Source organism: Uranotaenia lowii, chromosome 3 (genome assembly GCF_029784155.1).
Source record: "Uranotaenia lowii strain MFRU-FL chromosome 3, ASM2978415v1, whole genome shotgun sequence".
Lineage (NCBI taxonomy): Eukaryota > Metazoa > Arthropoda > Insecta > Diptera > Culicidae > Uranotaenia > Uranotaenia lowii.
In genome coordinates, this window is record NC_073693.1 from 88,833,480 (window position 1) to 88,858,218 (window position 24,739).

The 24,739-nt window shown below is 37.7% G+C and overlaps 5 protein-coding genes and 1 pseudogene across 5 annotated transcripts; 5 read left to right on the forward strand and 1 right to left on the reverse strand.

Moving 5' to 3' along the window:
- Positions 1-1,260: 1,260 nt before the first annotated feature.
- LOC129752377 (farnesol dehydrogenase-like) lies at positions 1,261-2,068 on the forward strand. The gene is made up of 2 exons (XM_055748166.1): positions 1,261-1,824; positions 1,892-2,068. The coding sequence occupies exons 1-2, from the start codon at positions 1,261-1,263 to the stop codon at positions 2,066-2,068; spliced, it is 741 nt and encodes a 246-aa protein (XP_055604141.1).
- A 99-nt stretch (positions 2,069-2,167) lies between these two features.
- On the reverse strand, positions 2,168-2,973 carry LOC129752378 (farnesol dehydrogenase-like; annotated as a pseudogene).
- A 2,511-nt stretch (positions 2,974-5,484) lies between these two features.
- LOC129752379 (farnesol dehydrogenase-like) lies at positions 5,485-6,299 on the forward strand. The gene is made up of 2 exons (XM_055748167.1): positions 5,485-6,048; positions 6,111-6,299. Exons 1-2 carry the CDS (start codon positions 5,485-5,487, stop codon positions 6,279-6,281), a joined length of 735 nt encoding a protein of 244 aa, XP_055604142.1. The 3' UTR covers positions 6,282-6,299.
- A 5,557-nt stretch (positions 6,300-11,856) lies between these two features.
- Positions 11,857-12,790, forward strand: LOC129756359 (farnesol dehydrogenase-like). The gene is made up of 2 exons (XM_055753216.1): positions 11,857-12,422; positions 12,491-12,790. Exons 1-2 carry the CDS (start codon positions 11,859-11,861, stop codon positions 12,662-12,664), a joined length of 738 nt encoding a protein of 245 aa, XP_055609191.1. The 5' UTR covers positions 11,857-11,858; the 3' UTR covers positions 12,665-12,790.
- Positions 12,791-15,023: 2,233 nt separating this feature from the next.
- LOC129756360 (farnesol dehydrogenase-like) lies at positions 15,024-15,974 on the forward strand. Its single transcript, XM_055753217.1, has 2 exons — positions 15,024-15,589; positions 15,658-15,974. Exons 1-2 carry the CDS (start codon positions 15,026-15,028, stop codon positions 15,829-15,831), a joined length of 738 nt encoding a protein of 245 aa, XP_055609192.1. The 5' UTR covers positions 15,024-15,025; the 3' UTR covers positions 15,832-15,974.
- Positions 15,975-21,173: 5,199 nt separating this feature from the next.
- Positions 21,174-22,632, forward strand: LOC129756357 (farnesol dehydrogenase-like). Its single transcript, XM_055753214.1, has 2 exons — positions 21,174-21,759; positions 21,819-22,632. Exons 1-2 carry the CDS (start codon positions 21,193-21,195, stop codon positions 21,990-21,992), a joined length of 741 nt encoding a protein of 246 aa, XP_055609189.1. The 5' UTR covers positions 21,174-21,192; the 3' UTR covers positions 21,993-22,632.
- The last annotated feature ends 2,107 nt before the right edge of the window (positions 22,633-24,739 follow it).

The following is a 24,739-nucleotide window of genomic DNA, read 5'->3' on the forward strand; positions in this document are numbered from 1 at the left end:
TGTACCTGGTAATTTTCGATAACTCTCAATGTTTGTTGTCGAAAATACTATGGTCATGATAATTTCATCATAATTTCTATTACAACTACCGTCCGCATAGTAATTTTGACATTGTGGCACCAATTCATATCAACAAAATACTACGCACATCGTACTTTTGAGAACAAAACATATTTGACTCAAAAACATAAGTGCGTATGATAATTTTACTATGGTAAACATTCTTGTTGTTTACACTAATTCAGGATCATTAATCATCAAACCCGTTTGTAAAAAAAAACTAATTTTGAGCTGCTTTATAGTTACATAACTTTGAAAGTCATTCCAGAGCATCGGGAGAACACACTAACATTGACCGACGTGTGTCGGAAGTGTGAATTTTCATGTTTCAAATAATGTCATAATGCATGCATGCAAATAAACAAACAAACATACATAGTAATTTTACTATTTAAATCAAGCTCCTCGCTCCTCCTAATCTTTATCATAACACATACTAGTTTCATCATGAAACATATTAATTTTACTAGGGACGAAGTAAAACAAAGCATCATTTCATTGACAATTTTACTAGAACGCAGTCGAATTTACTATGCGCAGCCAAATTGAGCACATAGTAAAATAGCTATGCGTAAGGTATTATAAACAACACAACATATTTGACTCAAAAATATGGTCGCCTGTTGTTCGTTTAAACCACGGATTTAGTAATTTTACTATGCTTTTTTTTGTGTGTATGGGTTTAATTGATTCCTAGAGTTCAAATAGGAAACTGATAAAGATGGTAAGATGTTAAAATCTCGCTGTATCGAAAAATTTAACCTACAATCCAGACCAATGACCAAGTCAAAACTTTCTTTTAAGAAACTCATCTATTGCAAAACTTATAAAACCCCTATCAAATTGAAACAAAGTTTCAAACAGTTCGGTAAAGATCTTATACCGCTACTAAGCTTGAACGAATGTGCTCCAATGTTTATTGATCTAACAATACTTTTAAACTGGCTTTGTGCCTAAGCCTTCAAAATTCTCGTAGTTCCGCTCCTTAACAATTTTTTTTTTAAATTTTCGTAAATTTTCCGTTGTTGTGAATGTAGAGTTGAACAAAACAATCGGTTGTAAGTCTGTATCATAAATCACAGTGAAGCCTGTTAAACGACACCGGCATGCGGTATCGTCAGTTAATAAAAACCTGATCAATTATGTGCGAAACATCCATATTAGTGCTAACAGTCGAACTAGTTGAGCCATCAAATAATCATGGATCGTTGGGTTGGTAAGATTGCTGTTGTAACCGGGGCAAGCTCCGGCATCGGAGCGGCCACTGCCAAAGAACTGGCCAAGGCAGGAATGATTGTTGTCGGAATGGCCAGAAGGGTTCAGCTCATCGAGGCTTTGAAGGAAGATCTTCCGGCTGAAGCTGCAGCAAGATTGCATGCGATTCGATGTGATGTAACCAAGGAATCCGACATACTGGCAGCTTTCGAAATTATTAGCACCAAATTTGGCGGTGTTGACGTTATGGTAAACAATGCGGGAGTCGCTGAGCTTCCTTTAAATTTAGGGGAAGGGAATAGCGAATCCTTGGCACGAACTTATAAAACGAACGTTTTCGGATTGCTGGTGGGAAGTCGCGAAGCATACCAGTCAATGAAGGCGCGAGGAGTTGATGGTCATATCATTCACATGGGAAGCCTTTTGGGTCGTCAGGTTCCAGATATTCCGAAATCATCTCTTTACAGTCCCACTAAATTTGCGGTGCGCGCCATCACCGAAGCAATGCAATTAGAACTTCGTAAGGAAAATTCTAAAATCAGAGTGACGGTAAGGAAAACAGATCTTTTAAATCGATGGTTGTTAAAATTATGGTTCGGTTTTTCCTTTTTTGAAGTGTGTAAGTCCGAGTCTGGTGCTAACGGCAATAACAGAAGAATTCGCAGGATTTGGACCGTTCTTGGAGCCGATTGATATAGCCCAGGCTGTCATACATGTCTTGAAGTGTCCACCCAATGTTCGAGTGCAGGAGGTCGTGGTAAGAGCTACACAAGATGTTCTTAATTTAGCTTGATGATTCTTCACACAAAAAGAATAAATCACTAATTTAAAATAAATTTGTTTATTTTTTATATCCGAAAACTTTTACGGTTTCAATCCTAAAACATCCAACTCAACGCTGCGATTGGTTGATCAGTATTGGTTTAACAAGAATGTCATGTACCTGAACATTTGAAGGAGCCTTTAAGAGATATTTAACTGCTTGCGCAATGTCTTCCGTTTCGAGAAGAGCTTCCTTATTGGGATCCAAATCTTCGTTTATCTGTGTCCGTACAACAGCAGGGCTGATACACTAAAAAGATCGAAGAAGGACGTTTTCAATACCCAACTGAAGTTAAATGTGTAAATTATTACCGAAACTCTGATTTTAGAGTTATCATCGCGAAGCTGGATTCTCATGGCTTTGGTTATACCTCGAACGGAAAATTTCGTGGAGCTATAAATAGAGATCTGCTCAAGTTGGTCTATCACGTGACCCAAGCAACTTCCGGTGTGTATAATATGGCCATCGACTCCTCGCGCTTTCATCGACAGATATGCTTCGCGGCTACCCAAGATCAAACCAACAACATTGGTCTGGAAAACTCGTTTAAGGTAGCCACTATTTTCGGATTCCAAAATTCCGGGTCTATCGGTTATTCCAGCATTATTAACCATCACGTCAACTCCACCGAAAGTTGATTTTATGTATTCAAAAGCCTCTAAGATGTCTGTATTTTTAGTGACATCACATCGAATTGCGTACAGACGCGCAGCAGCTTCCGCTGGGAGTTCTTCTTTCAGTGCCTCGATAAGCTGAACTCTTCGCGCCATTCCGACGACAATCATTCCAGCTTGAGCTAGCACCTATGCAATAGTTGCCCCAATGCCAGAACTGGCACCGGTCACTACTGCCACCTTTCCGTTCCATCTATCCATCTTCTTTCAAACTGAAACGATGTTCTGTCTTTCGAATTATTTATATCTCGAAACTATGTCTAGAATTACAGACTCATCTTGTTCTGTTTCATCTAAATTATACGTTAAGCCTTTAAACCTTCTTCACAAACAGTTCTATGATAATTCATTAAGTAATCGACCACACGCATTGTTTGTTGGTTTCTTATTGATTCCAAACATGAACTGCAGGTGAAGTGTACCTGAATATCACTTTACCTACAGTTAGCTTTTAACGGGAATTGGTGGTTTTCCTATAATTGAATTGTAGCTGAAAAAATTGGTCAAGGGAAAATGCGTGTAAATCGGTGAAATCCTTTATTTAAAAAATCAAATTAAATTTCTTTTTCAAGTTCAATAAGTATAAAATTCAGGAAAAATATTCAGTTAGGCTTCTGGCTTCCAAATCCGAATTGCCGGGCCTTACGCTTAACCCCTGCCATCAGATTTTGTACAACCACCTTGTCCACCTTGTTCGCCGCAGAAAGCCAGTTTGCTTTGAACTGCTGCATTTTTTGGTCTTCTTTAGGTTCCGCTTGACAATGGCAAGATGGCAAATCCATGGCGGTAATGGCAAGATGCCAAGTCCGGCCAAAGCAGTACGGAACAACCGTGTTGCTTCAGGAAAGGCAGCAGACGTTTATTCAAACACTCTTTCACGTAAATTTCTTGGTTAACAGTCCCGGAAGCTATGAAAATGCTGCTTTTCAAGCCACAGGTACAGATGGCTTGCCAAACCAGATATTTCTTCACGAACTTTGACAGTTTCATGTGCTTGAAAATATCTGCTAACTTTTCCCTTCCTTTTGCCGTATAAAACCCCTGTCCCGGAAGCTGCTTGTAGTCGGCTTTGACGCAGTCAAACTTCGTCAGCATCGTCGTGTACAGCCTCCGGGATCGCGCTTTGGCCATCGTATTTTGTTTATCATCGCGATTTGGAGTCACTACCTTCTTGTAAGTCGATAGTCCGGCTCGTTTTTTGGCTCAATGAACGGTTGTAAACGATACACCCAGCTTATTTGCGGCATCTTGGAGAGAGAGGTTAGGGTTTCGTTTGAAACTACCGGCAACACTCTTTGTCGTCTCAGCGTCTTCCGGTTTTCGATTTCCCCACGATCCAGACTTCCTAGCTGTCGACAAACGTTCCCCAAACACTTTAATTATATTGGTAACGGTTGATTTGGCAACTTTAAGCGATTTTGCCAGCTTTGCGTGCGAGTGGCTCGAATTTTTGCGATGCGCGAGCAAAACTTTGATACGCTGCTCTTCTTCCTTGGACGGCATTTTGACAACTGAAGAGTGAATTCCAAAATCAAAATAGGAGCAACATTCTACACACACACACACACACACACACTTTCAAAATGAGGGGTGTTCAGATTTTTTAAATGCAAAATTGAATGAAATGCGTCAAGTTGATATTGACCAAATTTGTTTGTTTCGTATTTGTTCTAAAATCAAACTACACTAAGGTTTGGTTACACGGTATGAAATCCGTCGTTAACGTGTAGGACTTGAAATATTTTCACTCAAAAAACGTGTTGAATCGCAAAAGCCGTGTAGAAGAATCGTGCAAAATGCTAATAAAAACGTGTAAAGAACCATTTTAAAAAAAAACTGAGGAAAATTAAATCGAGTAAAAAACCTTAGTGTAATATTACTTTGCATCTTTTTGATCTTTTTTAAGCAAAACAAATCAAAAAATTCTATCAATACTCAACTAATTTATAAGTTCATAATTTTTTTTAACTTGTTACACATAATTTATTTATCTTTTTTTTTTATCTAATTACAGGAAACCTTTCCCATTTAGTAAGTACTTTTCATTTTATTTTTCAATCAAATTAACCATTTTAGCACCTAACAACAATATATTGTCGTTTAGTACAATGGCCAAAATAACTAAACAACGATATATCGTTGTTGCTCTGTTTTTGTTTATAAGGCTCGTCACAACTGTACAAAATGTTCGAATAGCTTCCCGCATTTTTTTTTTTTGCTGATAATCGAGGCAAAATAGCTCTACTTCAGCTCTATAGTCGAATATAGAACTGAATTTACAAAGCCTTAAAGCCGTATATTCAACTTAAGGGCTATCCAAATGCAACTTTTGGCGTGCATTTCGGCCGATATTTACTGCAAAAGTTTAAGTTTTCAACAGATTCCTTAATCTGTAAATGTTATCACTGTCAGAGAATATTGATTTCATGTGCGTTGGCTTTTCACCACCTTCAAGGTATCTAAATATAAAGCATTTAGGATAAATTTAAGGCTTATATTAAGTTTAATTTAGCTTTGATTGAATTAATCAATAAACTCCATTCGCCATTCATCAGTATCTACATTCTTAAGATTCTTTCTTTGTTGAGAAAAATGCTAGAGCCCATATTTCTGGGCTTCCGAAAAACTACTCAACCGTGAAACCGCACACGGAATTGGACTCGACGATCTTAATTACTACTTGTGGCAACAATGTTATCGGATCAGTCTACAATGGACAGGTGGATAGGAAAGGTAGCCGTAGTAACTGGGGCCAGCTCCGGCATCGGAGCCTCTGTTGCCAAACAACTGGCCCGTGATGGTATGATAGTGGTTGGAATGGCCAGGAGAGTTCATTTGATCGAGGCTCTCAAAAGCGAACTTTCCGCTGAAGCTGCTGCCCGTTTTTACGCGATTCGATGTGATGTCACCAAAGAGTCTGATATATTGGACGCCTTCCAGTTTATCGAAAACACCCTTGGAGGTGTCGATGTGATGATTAATAATGCCGGAATAACGGTTGATCCAGATGTTCTGGAAGCTGGCAATGGTGATTCGCTTCGACAAATTGTCAAAACTAATGTGATTGGATTGATTCTAGGCAGTCGGGAAGCCTACCGATCAATGAAGGCTCGAGGATTTGCGGGGCATATTATAAACATTGGAAGCGTACTCGGTCATCGGGTGGCCGGCTTTCAGAGAACTTTGTTCTACAGCGTAACGAAATTTGCAGTTCGTGGTGTTACGGAAGCCATGCGGATCGAACTTAGGAACGAAAACTCTGAAGTAAAAGTTTCGGTAAAACAGTAACAATTTTCAATAGTTTGATCCTAACTGATGTTGACATTTCTTTTCCTCAGAGTATTAGTCCCGGATTCGTGCGCACACCTTTGATACAAGATATTGTCGATTTGGGCATACAGGTTATGGAGCCGGAAGACACGACCAATGCTATCAGATATATTTTACGAACGCCTCCAAATGTTGCCGTACACGATTTGGTGATGCACACCATACGTGAACCTTTGTAATCTACATTAGTAATACTTATTGATGGTCTTTGTATTGACAAATTTCAAACATATTACCTTGAATTAAAACAAACTGACAAAATTGTTTCAATAAAGGCTATAGTTTGGATCTCACTAAATCACGTTTTTGAAAACATTAAACTTGAGTTTAGATTGTTTTTGAAATTGTAACCCATATCCCATTGTAAATCCAAAATTTTCCTGAAATTGTATCTTAGCTCCGATTGTTCTATGAGAATTATGATTTTCAATTTTTTAAGCCTATTATGCGTATTGCTGAAATCTCATCCTAGAACTCTTATTGATTTTTAATTAAACTCTTAAACCGCGATGTTTAAATACAAAAAAAAAGACTTACACCGGTAATTTACCGGCTCATTTTTGAATTTCTCAAACCCTGGGGTCTTAAAAGCTTCGTCTTAGTCCAAAACTCACCCATGATTTTTTGCAGAATTTTTAAGTAACGTTTACATGAGTAAATTTGAACTTTTAGGTTTGTATGGGAAAATTGAATATTTTGTACTGAAAAATCAACATCATTTTGGTTTCTTCTGTGGAACCGAGCCAGCTTACACTTTTCGTGCCAATTTATGAAATTCCGAAAGGAAATTTTCCGCTGAACAACTTTGTAGAAGACCGTAACTTCGTATCTTATTAGGCATAAAGTTATTAGCTGTTTAACAGAGGTATGTCTTTTCGCATTGATAAACAATAAATTCAATTGACATCACTCCTGGAGTCTCGCGAAGTATAGCACGAAAAGTAGCCATGCAATATCTCGCCAGGCATCCCGCAGTAGACTGAGTCGATTTGGGCTCATTTTTGAATTTCTCAAACCCTGGGGTCTAAAAAGCTTCGTCTTAGTCCAAAACTCACCCATGATTTTTTGCAGAATTTTTTAGTATCGTTTACATGAGTAAATTTGAACTTTTAGGTTTGTATGGGAAAATTGAATATTTTGTACTGAAAAATCAACTTCATTTTGGTTTCTTCTGTGGAACCGGGCCAGCTGACAGTTTTTATGCCAATTTATAAAATTTCTAGAGGAAATTTTCTGCTGAACAACTTCGTCGAAGACCGTAAATTCGAATCTTATTAGGCAAAAAAGCCATATTTCAAAGTTCATTGATAGCTTGATAACAATGCAGCCACTGGCTTGGACAGAATTTCAACAAAATTTATGAAAAATTCAAAAGGCTCTACCTTTCAAAGTATACGGCTCTTATAAATGAATGCATAATTACTAGTAATTTCCCTGATATTTTGAAACATGCTAAAGTAATACCAGTTTATAAATCGACCGATAAAACTATTCTTGGCAATTACCGTCCGATATCAGTACTTGATGCATTTTCCAAACCCTTCGATTTTTGTATCATAAATAATATTATTCACCCCAATCAATATGGGTTCGTTCCGAAGTCTAATAGCTGCTGCTTTCAACCTAGAAGATGGAATCTCAGCCTTTGACTCTGTTCACCATAAGTTACTGGCCAAAAAGCTCTCTGATATTGGTTTTTTCTGATGATGCTCAGCTTTTTATGTTTCCTATCTACATACTCGAAAACAAGCAGTAAAATTTAACAACATTACCAGTTCACTACAGACTATCAAACACAGAGTTCCTCAAGGATCCATTTAGGGTCCATTGTTGCTTATCTTTACATCAATAGCATTTTCACGCTGCCTCTAGTAGGGAAACTGCAATTTTATGCTGATGATGCTACAATCTTATACAGTTCTGAAGATTTAGTTACATTAAAACGAAGCATAGAACATGATCTTGAAATATTAGACGACTATTTCCTATCAAATCATATGGAAATGAACCTGAAAAAAACAACTTCATATCATTTAATCTTCGAGGTAATACCCAAACCCTACAGATCTCTGTACGAGGATCCATAGTGCAACAAGTTAATACAGTGAAATATTTAGGTCTGTTTGTAGACGAAAATAAGAAATGGAATATTCAAACAAAAAAGGTTTGCTCTAAAATAACACCATACCTTTTTGTACTGAAAAAAAAACACGGCCAATAATAACTGAAACTACGGCTTGGAATATATATTTTGCTTTTATCCACCCTCATATTGCGTATATGAACTCCATATGGGGTAGCAGTGCTAGCATAAAGCCATAAAGATTATAAGAAACCTTCCTATACTTCAACCTACTCTTTACAATTCCAGAGTGCTAATTTTAGATATGCTGATTATGCTCGAATTGTGTTTGTATATCTAAAAAGTTTTGAATAACATTATTAAACAGACTAGCTGACCCGGTAAACTTCGTTTTACCTTCTATAGTATAAATCGTAATAAATGTTTAATTTCATCTACACGTCCTTAACTGCATTGTGCTCGCCAATGGATTCTCATGGAAATCGTAACAAATAAAGTTTAATTTGTATTGAGACCCCCTATCATCAAAAGTGAGATCCTTGAAACTATTATACAAACCATCTCTGACCCAAAAAACCCTCGGATACCAAATTTCACTTCATTCCGACCGACCATTCATACGTGATGTTATCACAAAGAAAACGCCTCCATTTTTATATATAAGATGTGAAGAGATAATTTTGTATGGGAACCCCCCTTTCATAAAAAGTGAGATTCTTGAAAGTATTATACAAACCATCTCTGACCCAAAAAACCCTCGGATACCAAATTTCACTTCATTCCGTCCGACCATTCATACGTGATGTTATCACAAAGAAAACGCCTCCATTTTTATATATAAGAAGAAGATGAAGAGATAATTTTGTATGGGGACCCCCCTTTCATAAAAAGTGAGATTCTTGAAAGTATTATACAAACCATCTCTGACCCAAAAAACCCTCGGATACCAAATTTCACTTCATTCCGGTCGACCATTCATACGTGATGTTATCACAAAGAAAACGCCTCCATTTTTATATATATAAGATGTGAAGAAGAGATAACTTTGTATGGGGACCCCCCTTTCATAAAAAGTGAGATTCTTGAAACTATTATACAAACCATCTCTGACCCGAAAAACCCTCGGATACCAAATTTCACTTCATTCCGACCGACCATTCATACGTGATGTTATCACAAAGAAAACGCCTCCATTTTTATATATAAGATGTTACACTTACATCAGAAATTCGTTCACATTACACAATAAGTTCAGCTCATGTTAATCTCCTGGCTGGCGCGAGTCTGGTAACCCAGGCGTACTGGGTTCAATTCCCGGTATCGCAAAAAAAAACTTGGGTTCGAATTCCATAAGTTGCCGGCAGTTAAGATGTATTTCATTGTATAAATAATTATATATTTTAGAGGGAATGCATCTGGGGTAAATCTGAAGAGACTATTGCAAGCGGAGTGGATTGCCAACCATTATAGGTCTCTGAAGGTTGAATGCCTTCTCTCGACGAACTGTCGGCCGTGGAAGCCTGAGAAGCAATTCAAAAGCCAAGCCCCACAGACATTAGCTGGACCTTGCTACCGATTTGGGAACCATACATACATACATACATACATATATAGACATTTTTAGGATTTTTTGTTGATTTTGTTCGGTGAAATAAATGACTATATGCTTTGTTCTTTTACGTTCCGATTTACTATTGCTTTTCAATCATCTTCAGATCTACAATAAAATAACTAATTTCTATTCCTCTATCCATCCGCATGGGGCCACAGTAATAGACTGAGTTGAGTCTATTTCTGTGGCCCCATGCGGATAGATAGAGGAATAGATATTAGTTTTTTATTGTAGATCTGAAGATGATTGAAAAGTAATAGTCAATCCAAACGTAAAAGAACAAAGCATATAGTCATTTATTTCAACGAACAATATCAACAAAAAATCCTAAAATATAATCAAACGGTGATCGAAATACGTCGAAAATAAATACATTGTAAAAAATAATCCGAATATCTTCACTTTTCTTGTTTTAGTGTACCAATCTTTCTCAATTTTTCGCTGATATCTGAAAAGTTTGAGATCCAAGAAACGCAACGAATTTTTACACATGCATTTTTAGGCCCTCAAAATTATCTAAACGTGCTCAAACATAAAGCTCATAAGCGCTCACGCAAAAACAATATGATGAACTCGTCATCATTCACGCTGACATCCTACACATAAGGACCCCTAATGTTTTATGCACTGGAGATGAGTCGATCAAATTGTATTGCCGTAAAACGGGGTAATGTTGATCACCGGGGTAAATTTGACCAACAATAAACTTTTCCACATTATCATCAATAACTCAGTCTATAGTTTGAATTTTTGAAAACTGTTTTCTACGTTTGATAGCCTATTAAATGTGTATCAAATAGGCTAAATTTGGTTTGTATTTGAATTTTTTTTCTGCTAGTAAAAATCTAATTTCAAAATCTTAAAATATCTATTTTTTCTAGGCTCGCAAACAAACAGGTCTCCTGATGATACTAAAAAGCAATTAGAAGCAAACGGGTTGTTTAATGTGAAAGAACAACTTTTTTCCTTTGTATATGAACAGTTATAGTGTTATTTTTATAGTCATTTAATGATAATTTTTTTTTAATTTAAAAAAATAAAGACATTTTCCAAGAGTAAGCCCGTATTGGAGAAATGGATAGGAACCCGATCAAATCGTTAACTTTGAAAAAAAAAAATGAAAATGGAAAAAGTGGGAGGGCCTACGGGAATGTGTGAAGGTAAAATTTCATTTGTATTTTGAAGCTCGAACTATTCAGCAATTATTATAATTTTTGTGCCCCTAAATGGAGGCATCATAGTTACTTTTTCGATTATAAATTTTTTTAAATAAAATGTCAAACATCAAGGGTAAATTGATAAAGTAGCACATCAAAATATCATGGAGGTGTTTTGTATCCTTTGTGATAAAAAAAACTCGTTATAACCGTCAGAGACTGATCAATGTCACCCCAAACCCTCAAATTCTGAACAGAGACGAAAACGATTTTTAAATCAAATTTTAAGTAGTCTAATAAATTTCTGCATCCATGTTTTACGTTCATAGAAATCCAGTACTGGTTTTAAAAATATAAAACAAGCTACATTCCCCTTAACAGAAAAAATAATCGAAAAATATTGAAAAAAGGGATCAATCTTACCCCGGATTACGGTATTGAAAGAATGCATGTTACCACATACTTTGATCAAACTGCGGCGAATCCTTGCACCCATGGTGGATTATCATACATACACACATATACTTGAAGAACATAGGAAAGTTAAATTATATGGTTTATTATTTAACAAACCAATTTAACATACAAAAAAATCACTGTTTGGTATGAACTATTCTCCTAGGTTTAAAATTCCAAGAAGAAAAGTAATAAAAATTTTATTTGTGCTTCTTTGTTCATGTACAACTCCTCGAACCGAACAATCTAATAAATCAATTGTGATTTAAAAGCTTGTTTCTCGCGCGGGAAAACAAACCACGAACTTGTTCTTACATTCAAAATGTAACCGGTAGCAAACTCATCTTTGTGCTAAACCTATAAAATCAATAAGACTTGCAAGTCGATATCGTATTCCACAACAGTGGATCAAACTAGAACATCTGCTGCAAGCGAAAACTACTAAATCATGGATCGTTGGGTTGGAAAGATAGCCGTGGTGACTGGAGCTAGTTCTGGAATCGGTGCCGCCACAGCTAAGGAATTGGCCCGTTCCGGCATGATTGTGGTCGGTATGGCGCGGCGTGTCCATCTCATTGAAGCGTTGCGCAACGAGTTGCCGACAGGTGCCGCAGACCGCCTACACGCCGTCAAGTGCGATGTTAGGAAGGAGGAGGAAATTCTGACCGCGTTTGCCTATGTTAAAAGCAAGTTTGGTGGCGTTGATGTGCTAGTAAATTGTGCGGCAGTAACGAGTATTAAAACCAATCTACAGATTGGAAACACGCAGGACGTTAACGACATCTACGATACCAACGTGATCGGGATGATCCTTTGCAGCAGAGAGGCGTACTTGTCCATGAAAAGTCGATCTGTTGATGGACATATTATTCAAATGGGCAGCATTGCGGGGCATCAGATTTACGATGCCCCAATGATGTCGATCTATAGCCCGAGCAAGTTCGCCGTCATCGGACTTACCGAAGCAATGCGGATTGAGCTGAGAAATGATAAAACGGGAACGAAAGTTACTGTATGTTTCGAATTTTGACATTTTTTTTTCTTCTGATTCGAATGATCTCAACTGATTTTTTTTTTCAGTGCATTAGCCCCGGATTAACGAGCCCGGGTATATACCGGGATGTGCCTGGCGTTGAAAACCTTCCATCACTGCAGCCAAGCGATGTGGTCGATGCGATCAAATATGCCCTCGATACTCCCCCGCGGGTGCAAGTCCATGAAGTTATTGTTCGTCCAGTGGGTGACACGTTCTAAGATCAAATAGGAATTTTGAGGGTTTTGTTTTCGGTGTTTTGGAACTTTTGGGTAAAAAATATATTGAGTTTAAAAAAACCCGGTTTTAAATACCTATTATATAAAATTCTCTTGTAACGGTGCTCGTAGTACTACTCCTCCGAAATGACCCAAACGATTCAAATGAAATTATTTATTTATTTACGACCGTTACCGTTTAGATCACCGCTAGTTTTATCTTTTGGGGGTTCTTGTTGATGTTGGACCTGGACCTTGCTACCGATTTGGGAACCATACATACATACATACATACATATATAGACATTTTTAGGATTTTTTGTTGATTTTGTTCGGTGAAATAAATGACTATATGCTTTGTTCTTTTACGTTCCGATTTACTATTGCTTTTCAATCATCTTCAGATCTACAATAAAATAACTAATTTCTATTCCTCTATCCATCCGCATGGGGCCACAGTAATAGACTGAGTTGAGTCTATTTCTGTGGCCCCATGCGGATAGATAGAGGAATAGATATTAGTTTTTTATTGTAGATCTGAAGATGATTGAAAAGTAATAGTCAATCCAAACGTAAAAGAACAAAGCATATAGTCATTTATTTCAACGAACAATATCAACAAAAAATCCTAAAATATAATCAAACGGTGATCGAAATACGTCGAAAATAAATACATTGTAAAAAATAATCCGAATATCTTCACTTTTCTTGTTTTAGTGTACCAATCTTTCTCAATTTTTCGCTGATATCTGAAAAGTTTGAGATCCAAGAAACGCAACGAATTTTTACACATGCATTTTTAGGCCCTCAAAATTATCTAAACGTGCTCAAACATAAAGCTCATAAGCGCTCACGCAAAAACAATATGATGAACTCGTCATCATTCACGCTGACATCCTACACATAAGGACCCCTAATGTTTTGTGCACTGGAGATGAGTCGATCAAATTGTATTGCCGTAAAACGGGGTAATGTTGATCACCGGGGTAAATTTGACCAACAATAAACTTTTCCACATTATCATCAATAACTCAGTCTATAGTTTGAATTTTTGAAAACTGTTTTCTACGTTTGATAGCCTATTAAATGTGTATCAAATAGGCTAAATTTGGTTTGTATTTGAATTTTTTTTCTGCTAGTAAAAATCTAATTTCAAAATCTTAAAATATCTATTTTTTCTAGGCTCGCAAACAAACAGGTCTCCTGATGATACTAAAAAGCAATTAGAAGCAAACGGGTTGTTTAATGTGAAAGAACAACTTTTTTCCTTTGTATATGAACAGTTATAGTGTTATTTTTATAGTCATTTAATGATAATTTTTTTTTTAATTTAAAAAAATAAAGACATTTTCCAAGAGTAAGCCCGTATTGGAGAAATGGATAGGAACCCTATCAAATCGTTAACTTTGAAAAAAAAAAAATGAAAATGGAAAAAGTGGGAGGGCCTACGGGAATGTGTGAAGGTAAAATTTCATTTGTATTTTGAAGCTCGAACTATTCAGCAATTATTATAATTTTTGTGCCCCTAAATGGAGGCATCATAGTTACTTTTTCGATTATAAATTTTTTTAAATAAAATGTCAAACATCAAGGGTAAATTGATAAAGTAGCACATCAAAATATCATGGAGGTGTTTTGTATCCTTTGTGATAAAAAAAACTCGTTATAACCGTCAGAGACTGATCAATGTCACCCCAAACCCTCAAATTCTGAACAGAGACGAAAACGATTTTTAAATCAAATTTTAAGTAGTCTAATAAATTTCTGCATCCATGTTTTACGTTCATAGAAATCCAGTACTGGTTTTAAAAATATAAAACAAGCTACATTCCCCTTAACAGAAAAAATAATCGAAAAATATTGAAAAAAGGGATCAATCTTACCCCGGATTACGGTATTGAAAGAATGCATGTTACCACATACTTTGATCAAACTGCGGCGAATCCTTGCACCCATGGTGGATTATCATACATACACACATATACTTGAAGAACATAGGAAAGTTAAATTATATGGTTTATTATTTAACAAACCAATTTAACATACAAAAAAATCACTGTTTGGTATGAACTATTCTCCTAGGTTTAAAATTCCAAGAAGAAAAGTAATAAAAATTTTATTTGTGCTTCTTTGTTCATGTACAACTCCTCGAACCGAACAATCTAATAAATCAATTGTGATTTAAAAGCTTGTTTCTCGCGCGGGAAAACAAACCACGAACTTGTTCTTACATTCAAAATGTAACCGGTAGCAAACTCATCTTTGTGCTAAACCTATAAAATCAATAAGACTTGCAAGTCGATATCGTATTCCACAACAGTGGATCAAACTAGAACATCTGCTGCAAGCGAAAACTACTAAATCATGGATCGTTGGGTTGGAAAGATAGCCGTGGTGACTGGAGCTAGTTCTGGAATCGGTGCCGCCACAGCTAAGGAATTGGCCCGTTCCGGCATGATTGTGGTCGGTATGGCGCGGCGTGTCCATCTCATTGAAGCGTTGCGCAACGAGTTGCCGACAGGTGCCGCAGACCGCCTACACGCCGTCAAGTGCGATGTTAGGAAGGAGGAGGAAATTCTGACCGCGTTTGCCTATGTTAAAAGCAAGTTTGGTGGCGTTGATGTGCTAGTAAATTGTGCGGCAGTAACGAGTATTAAAACCAATCTACAGATTGGAAACACGCAGGACGTTAACGACATCTACGATACCAACGTGATCGGGATGATCCTTTGCAGCAGAGAGGCGTACTTGTCCATGAAAAGTCGATCTGTTGATGGACATATTATTCAAATGGGCAGCATTGCGGGGCATCAGATTTACGATGCCCCAATGATGTCGATCTATAGCCCGAGCAAGTTCGCCGTCATCGGACTTACCGAAGCAATGCGGATTGAGCTGAGAAATGATAAAACGGGAACGAAAGTTACTGTATGTTTCGAATTTTGACATTTTTTTTTCTTCTGATTCGAATGATCTCAACTGATTTTTTTTTTCAGTGCATTAGCCCCGGATTAACGAGCCCGGGTATATACCGGGATGTGCCTGGCGTTGAAAACCTTCCATCACTGCAGCCAAGCGATGTGGTCGATGCGATCAAATATGCCCTCGATACTCCCCCGCGGGTGCAAGTCCATGAAGTTATTGTTCGTCCAGTGGGTGACACGTTCTAAGATCAAATAGGAATTTTGAGGGTTTTGTTTTCGGTGTTTTGGAACTTTTGGGTAAAAAATATATTGAGTTTAAAAAAACCCGGTTTTAAATACCTATTATATAAAATTCTCTTGTAACGGTGCTCGTAGTACTACTCCTCCGAAATGACCCAAACGATTCAAATGAAATTATTTATTTATTTACGACCGTTACCGTTTAGATCACCGCTAGTTTTATCTTTTGGGGGTTCTTGTTGATGTTGTCCGGTGATGTTAAGAAGAAAAGATTTGCTTAATTTTTACGTTTCGGTTTACTGTTTATTTCAACCATTTTCAGAAAAATTTTATAATATAAAATGAGGAGAAAAAAAATTTTTTGTTATTACTATAGCCGTTATATTAATTAGGCTATAGTTATTACAAAACAATTTTTTTCTCCTCATTTTATATTATAAAATAGTTTCTGAAGATGGTTGAAATAAACAGTAAACCGAAACGTAAAAATTAAGCAAATCTTTTCTTCTAAACATCACCGAACAACATCAACGAGAACCCCCAAAAGAAAATGTCAAATGAAATTATTTTTAGAATATTCTGTAGGCAAATGTGTGACCTAAGATACAGTAATACTAAGAAAATAGGACTTTTTAAACTTTACTTATTCGCGTAGCCTGTGGATCAAATCCAATCGATAGAATTTTTCGAAAACTTCAAACATGCTAGCTCCTTATTTCAAAACTCATATTAAAAAGTTTCAATAATCTGTGTTGGGTGGTTTCTAAGACCTTGCATTTTGAAAGGTAGAAGTCCCAACAGTATGATTTTCGAAGGATTTAAGGGCAAACACGAGATTATTGCGATTTGATGTCATGCAAATTTTCTTATAATGTTTACACAGCAAAAAAAAGTGTTGCGATATCACATCAAAAACGTGCACATAACTTGAGTCGCAAATGATACCTAATAGTTATTACATTCTTTTGATGTATCAGCCAGTGTTCTGAATATCACTCATTTTCAATGAATGTTTCTGATTGCACTTCGCACCTGAACGTACAGCGGTCGGGTTTCGTTATTGATTGCTACTGGACCTACCCGATCATCGATCGTTCAATTCATCGCTAAAATACAGATCACCTCGCACGATGTTTGCTGTCAAAACAGTGTAGCACCATCATCAAATTGGAATATCACCAATGCGCAATGCATATGGCGAATCTTGTTGGTCTTCGATCAGGAGTGAATGGATCAGGCAGTGAGTGAATGATACATGAAGCCGATCATTAGCGTATTTTGTTTGATTTGATATAAAGCAAATTAATAAATTTATTTGTTGTTATAACGTTTTTTAACATCAGTATGATCAAAATCAAATTGCAGTTGTGTTTGTGAGGGAAAGATGTTCACTTTCGCCGTGTTTTTCAATTTTTACAAGTTCTCTTATTAAAATGTCGTACGTCACGTTAAAACTACTGAGAATTTATGGTGTCCCGCACAACTGTTTGATTTTTCTCGTCCTGCAAAAAATAATTTTGAATTTCATATAATTCAGGCAGATACTGAGTGAGCTACATTCAGAATGGATCAGTTTGTATCTCACTCATCTCCGATATGCGATGTTTGCTGAACCGATGATTCTGAATGATGCGACTCGGTTTGCATAGCTGATAGGAGCGCTGATCGAGATTGCATACCAGCCAGGCGAAGCAGTAGCGAGAGGCGCTATCCCATTATACAATCGAAATGTTTCCAACAGGAAACGCATCCTGAGTGTTTGTTTTGATTGATTTTCGGACCATTGGTATCAGCTACTCCATAATGTAACGTCGTAGACAAATCAGAGTATGAATATAATGTTCTAGACGCAATCATTTAAGATTATCCTTAGACTTTGTGATACATTAATTGATTCAGAATTCAGATTAGAGATTTTTATCAAGTCGAAAAGGGATTTCGAATTTCAATCAAAAACAAATTGAGCCAAAAACATTGAAGCAATTATTAATTTATTACAAATTGATGTGTTCAGAATCAACATGAATCAGAATTCATGTTGGAACGATCACTGGACACTTATCTTCCCAAGTTTCGTTCCCAAATCGATTGGTTTTCTGTTTTTTACAAGCCGGAACTCATCATTTTTCAAAGCTATTAATGAAAAATTCTTAGGAAATATGAATAAAATAAAATACTTCCCTTATCATCCGGGTGTTTCAAACCATAAAATCTTCTACCGCCGATGCAAATGGGCCAAATTCCCTAAAAACGAGAAATAATGAAATGAAACTTAAAGCAATAGTTTTATTATTTAAGAAGAGATATCACCGTGAATTTATTTTATGAAATTAATTTGCGGCTTTATCGGTGAGGGTTAAAGAGTTGAAATGAAAGATGGATAGAAGATCAGAAGAAAATTCTAAGGTGGTGAAAAGAGCGAAGAGCATTTGAAATAGAAGCTTGATCACATACTAAATTCTTTGTCCCGCACCAATTAACTGTATTGAAGAAGTAGTACCCAATAGAGGAGGCACTACGTTTTTCGATACAGTTAATTATGGATGGTTCGACCGTCAATACAGTTAATTGGTGCGGGACAAAGAATTCACTCAGATTTGTAGATCTCCCCATTTACTGTGCCTTCTGTCACGAAAGGCTCACTTTTCAATCCGTAAGAGCAGATTTATTTATTTATTTTTAATTCATCGAACGACAACTCTAAATGGATGGGATGGGAATAGCACAAGGCATAAAAACCCATCGATGAATGTAGCAAATACAATACATGAACGATACAATAGTTTGTCAGGATATTTAAAACTAGTTTAAGGGGTTTTACATAATACATTAAATATGGTGGATCAGGAAAATAAAAGTAACAATAAGATCTAACATCAAGTACTACAATTAAACGATATTATCTTAACATTAAAGCTCGTAAGCGGTTCCCCGCTACTGCCTGATGGCCAAATGGCCTGCCAAACGAGATATTTGGAGGCGAACTTCGACATTTTCTTCTTGTTGTTTATTAGAGTAAAATCAACGGATCATATGTAGATCCTAATGATAACTTAATAGTAATTACAATACAAGATAAAAATTAACATAAAATTAACACAGGTTTATACAGCTCTTGAAACAGTTAAAAAATTTCTCCGGAACACGTTCTTCGAAACATCGAAGTCGAAATGCTCAGAAAAGCGATTGAACGTTTTCAATATGCCGATAAATGCGCTGTTCGCTCCATAGTTGTTGAGACGAATAGGAACATAGAGCTGCAAAAGCTGGTTTCTCAATCCTCGGGGGCGCACGCTGAGAGGAATGGCCTCCAGCAAAACGGGACAGTCAACTCTGGACGTTAAGAGATCAGCAACAACTAGAGCGCGCGTAGCGTTTCTGCGGGCTTGAAGCGTATATAGGTCTATAAGGCGGCAGCGATTCTCATAGCTTGGTAAACGGAACGGGTCTTGCCAGTTCAGATGGCATACCGCGAGAAGCGACGCTGGATAGCCTCGATTCGTTCAGCCCCATTCTGGTAGAAAGGGCACCAAACAGCTGAAGCATACTCGAGGATGGAACGAACTATACAGCAGTAAAGACTTTTCAGGCAATACACGTCTTTGAAGTCTTAGGCCATGCGAAATAAGAATCCAAGGTTTCTGGATGAAAGTCCAGGCGTTGATCGAGAATAACGCCCAAATCGTTGAAGTGGTCCACCCGAGAAATGATTCCGTCTCCGAGAACGTACTCCGCAATAAGGGGGTGTCGCTTACGTGAGAATGATACGACCGAGCATTTACTGCGATTCAGGGGCAGGCAATTCATGTCACACCACTGAGCAAACACATTGAACTGCTACTGCAGGAAATTGGTGTCCTCTTGGCTGTTTATGGTGTGAAAGAGTTTCAGGTCGTCGGCAAAATTAGTGGTCCTAAATGACTTCCTTGAGGCACACCGAGGCACACCTTCTTATGTTTGTCGTCCACATCGAACTTGCTTTTGCCGGTGAAAAACTCCAACCCCGGAATTTGCTTAAAATCGGCTTTAATATACGTTTCGTCGTCCATCACACAGCAGCCATATGTTGTCAGTATCTTCTCGTAGAGCTTCCGTGCCCGAGTTTTAGCCGTTGATTGTTGTCGCTCATCGCGGTTTGGGAAGTTTTGTTCCTTGTATGTATGTAGCCCAGCTCTCTTCTTTGCATTCTGGACGTAGCTCTGCGACATGCCGATCTTTTTAGCCAGATCTACGGATTTCTCCGTATGTCTACGGATTTGATGCACTTCTACGGACCTACGGATCGATGCTCGAAATCTACTGGTTCTCAGCATTTCCTACGGACTTTCTACGGATTATCAAAATTAAATTAAAGGGATTCTGCGGATAAACGTAATTCTACCTGACGATAAAAAAAAAGGTTATCAAGTTTCATTTTGCCAAAATCAGTTCATTTTTCGTTTTTTTGTCGAACCTACGGATTTGAGTGGTTTACAATCTGGCAACGATGATGCCTATCTTTTTAGCTAAATCACGGCTTGAGATGTCGGGGTTTGCTTTAATCATCCGCTTCACCTTTCCCTCCGTCTTGTTGTTCTCCGGTCTCGGTTTTCTTCCAGCTCCTTTGCCGTGGTCCAATGTCAAACGTTCTGGTTGGCATCATTTTTAAAAACATATTTTATCCAATGAAATTCATAAATTCATAAACAGGAATTTTCTTCATAAATAAAAAGCGAAGTTGGTTTGAAAAACTAAAAAGAAGGCAACAATTTTTTAAGTGGTTTCGCAGGATAAAGTTAAAATTAGAATAAATAGAATTATTTTCTTGCCCCCATGCATTTAAATTTAAACCTGCAAATACCAACTATATTTTCTGGAGAGATCCCATCAAACATCACCTAAAAAACCTTTGAATTTCAAGATTGAAAAAGTCTCTTCATACTTTCACGTTCAAATTTTGAATAAATACCTATTTAGTTTTTGGTAAAAAATCCTGACAAATCTGGAAAATCTAGAAAACCGGAAATTCGAAAATGAAAACTAGTTGGCCACCTAGTTATGTGCATTCGAATTCTCCATGTGTATTAACTTCGATCGTTCCCGTTAGATTCCGAATCTTGATAAAGCCAAAAAAACTCCAAACTTAAGCGTAAGGTGTTAAATAATAACATTTCGTCGAAGGAACTTCCTGCATCCATTGTAACACTAACCCATATCGGGGTCTGTTGTCGTGAAGCTTTTTTTTTGTGGTCAACAACCAACCAACATAAGTATAAGTATGTAGTGCTCGGTGAGGAAAATTATCGGCGGAGAGGCACTTGTTATAAAAATCGTTCAACCTTGGCGCGCGTGAACAGTTTCATTTTCCTTTTCACTGCAATCGCCAACATGGACCGGTGGGTCGGAAAAGTAGCAGTAGTGACCGGGGCAAGCGCTGGCATCGGAGCGGCCATTGCCAAGGAACTGGTTCGGGCAGGTCTCCTGACCGTTGGTCTCGCTAGACGTGTTGAGTTGGTTGAGGCTCTGAAAGGTGACCTGGCGAGTGTAGAAATTGCTTCCCGGTTGCATGCAGTCAAATGTGATGTATCTAAAGAGGAAGATATTTTGAGCGCATTTGGATTCATTTGCGAGAAGTTTGGCGGAATTGATGTGCTGGTGAACAACGCTGGGGTCAGCAGAGATGGGACGGTTCTAGGAGTTGGAAACTCAAAAGACCTTCGCGATATCTTTGATACAAACGTGATAGGGTTGGCCTTATGTAGCCGGGAAGCATATCAATCGATGAAGAAACGATCTGTAGATGGGCATATTATAAACATCGGAAGCCTATCGGGGCATCAAGTGTACGACATTCCGAGGCAATCAATCTACAGCCCAAGCAAGTTTGCCGTTAGAGCCCTAACCGATTCGATGCGGATCGAGATGCGCAATGAGAGCTCGAGAGTGAAAGTTACTGTAAGTGCAAGTGGTGATGCAATCAACACGGTTGTAAAACAAATTCTATTCATTTTTAGTGCATCAGTCCCGGAATCGTGATGACGGATATGGTTGGAGATTTTGCGGATGCAATCCATTTTCCTACTCTGCTGGCAGAGGATATTGCTGATTCGGTTCGATATGTGTTGAGCACACCGCCCCGAGTACAGATACATGAGCTAGTGATAAGACCTAACGGGGAGCCATTTTAGTTATCCGTTACAAATTTGTGGAAGAAAATAAATGTTAATTAGTGGTTTAATTTGTTGTACTATGCGTTTATTTTTTTCAGCACTTTGATTTAACTTGCACTCTTTTGAAAGAATGTTGTTCAGTCTTTGTTTGTTGATGTTCCTGTCAAAAGTTAAGTTGAAAATTGTGTCATATTGGAGATCTTATTAGCAACCGCCAGACATTTACATATGTGTCGTGTGAAAAAAACTTTTTTTTAACTAACTTTCACATTTCTATCTTATAAATATTTTGCCATTTAAGAAGTGTAGATTTTCAATGTAGTTCAAAATGGTTAAAAAAAAAACTCGAAAATGATTTATTTTTTATAAATAACTAGCTGACCCGGTGTGCCTTGCTACACCTTCCAAAATTTATTAAAATTTGTGGTTCCTAGTTATTGAACTGTGGTGGACCCGCAACATTGTATTTATCAATATTACAGTTCGTTTATGCATGCAAAGCATAAACAAACTGTATATCGAACAAAGTCCAATGTGAGGGCTCAGCGCAAGACGCTGACTCCGCACTTTCGGACTGTACTATGTTCGGTCGGTCACCGCACGCAGCACTGTAAAGAAAGTAGCAAATAGATTAGTCTTAAGTGACACACGAACGACAGCACACGTATTTTTATTCAATTAACAGATATCACAGGGCCAGAGAATGGGAAATAGTTCATGGCGATCCTGCCCGGTTTTTATTACTTGGTGACACGCGACGTTCGGAAAAGTAAAACTAGTTAAAAGTGCAAGTGTCAAAAAATATTCCCTTAAAAAGTACAAAAACTCAACTAGCACTTTACAATGGGATGGTTCAGCGCGGACGAAATCGTCGCGCCGGTGACGAACAGTGCGTGCGAGCAAAATCAAGTAGCCCAAACAGTGGCACTGTGTGCGATTGCGGCAGCCGCTATCGGATATATTTCAGTTAAGGTGATAATAAAACTACACCGCCAACAAACGGAACGAGTAGCCACTCGTGCGATCCAAATGAACAACTTATCGGCAACACCTTAAAAAGTAAAAAAAAAAAAAAAAAAAAAATGTTAACGGGGAAAAGAAGTGTGCTAATCTAGTGAGTCAGAAACAAAAGACAATCAATGAACAATGAGTACAACAACAAACTACGAACAGAACGAAATTCTGATTAAAATATGCAAGCAACAACTGGAAGCGATAAGGGAACAACTAATGCTACGGCTGAAGGAAGATCCGTTCACTCAACAGGAAGTAAATGCGTACATCAGGCTGGTGAATAACATTTTCGATATGGCCACAGGAGCATCTGTAGAGAACCACCACGCTAGGAAGCAGAGGAACGTCCTGACCAACCTGAAAGATGAACTGGAAATGATCCTCACATGGAACGTTGGGAAACCATTACCTACATCTATGAAACATATAAGCTAAGTATCTAAAATAAATAGTTATACAAAACAAGTTAGTAACCTAGAGTTCAAAAATTTTTTAGGAACCGCTACAAACCAGGAAAAGAAACGGAATAATGAGTAATGTGAGTAAATTTAACAATTTCTAACAAATATTTAACTTTAAAAATAGTCTCAAGAAACTGATGTGCACCATTAAGGGAAAAGAAACTTCACCGAAACTAGAGCGAACTCAATTTTTTTTGTCGTTATTGAGGTTTAATGGATATTTTAGCTTATCAAAAGGATTACTTGACTCAAATTAATTGTGTCTGAACTTCAATTGAACATCTGCTATGACAAACGGTAAAGCTATAGATAGGTTATATAAACATTGATGTATATATGCACGTTATTAAAACATTGTTCAGGAACAAGTATAAGTACTATTTCATGGAACTTTGGAAAAAAAAAATGTTTTAAGTGGTATACCATCCAAAATGGCTAAGCTAGACTTAAACATAGCTTTAAAGGTAGTAAAACCTTTCGATGGTTCCGCAGTTAACCTGCAGAGCTACATCGAAAGTATAGAACTTTTAAAAGACTATGCGGAAGGAGTACCTCCCGCAGAGCTGATAAAATTTCTGAAAATTACATTGACCGGAACTGCCCGTGGGGCATTCGACAGTGTTGCAACCGTCGATGCCGCCATTGAGGCATTGAAACAAAAATTCGGAGTCAAGCTCACTCCGAAGGCGGTGGAAAGTGAGATGCTTTCCAAACGCCAAAGCAACAAGACACTAACTGATTTCGGAGACGAAATCACAAAATTATCGTCCAAATTGGCCGCTGCTTACGTTTCGCAAGGAACGTTTGCCAGCGAGTCAGCCGCCAGCAACCTGGTAGAAACGGTTGCTGTGCGCGCATTTGTTGATGGGCTTAAAGATCCATCAGTAAAATTTTTATTAAGAGCACGAAACCCGACAACTTTAAACAAAGCGGTTTCAGATGCTCTGGAGTGTCAAGCAACACCCCATCAGGAAAACTGTGTTGACACTCTAATGGCACTCTGGTGCACAACCGGAAAACCGTCATATAGAGGCAATGAACAAAATCAATGGAGAGGCAGAGGCCACCCTAGAGGACATGGTTCCTACAGAGGGAATAATGGATACCGTGGAAGAGGTAACCATTATACCAACTACAACCGTGGTTACAACAATAACAACTATGGTAATAACCATAGCAACCAAAACCAAAGAGGGAATAATCGAAGAGGTCGAAACGGTCCACACATGGCAAACATTGCCGAAGGACAACAACAACAAATTCAACAACAACAACCACAACCCCAAAGAC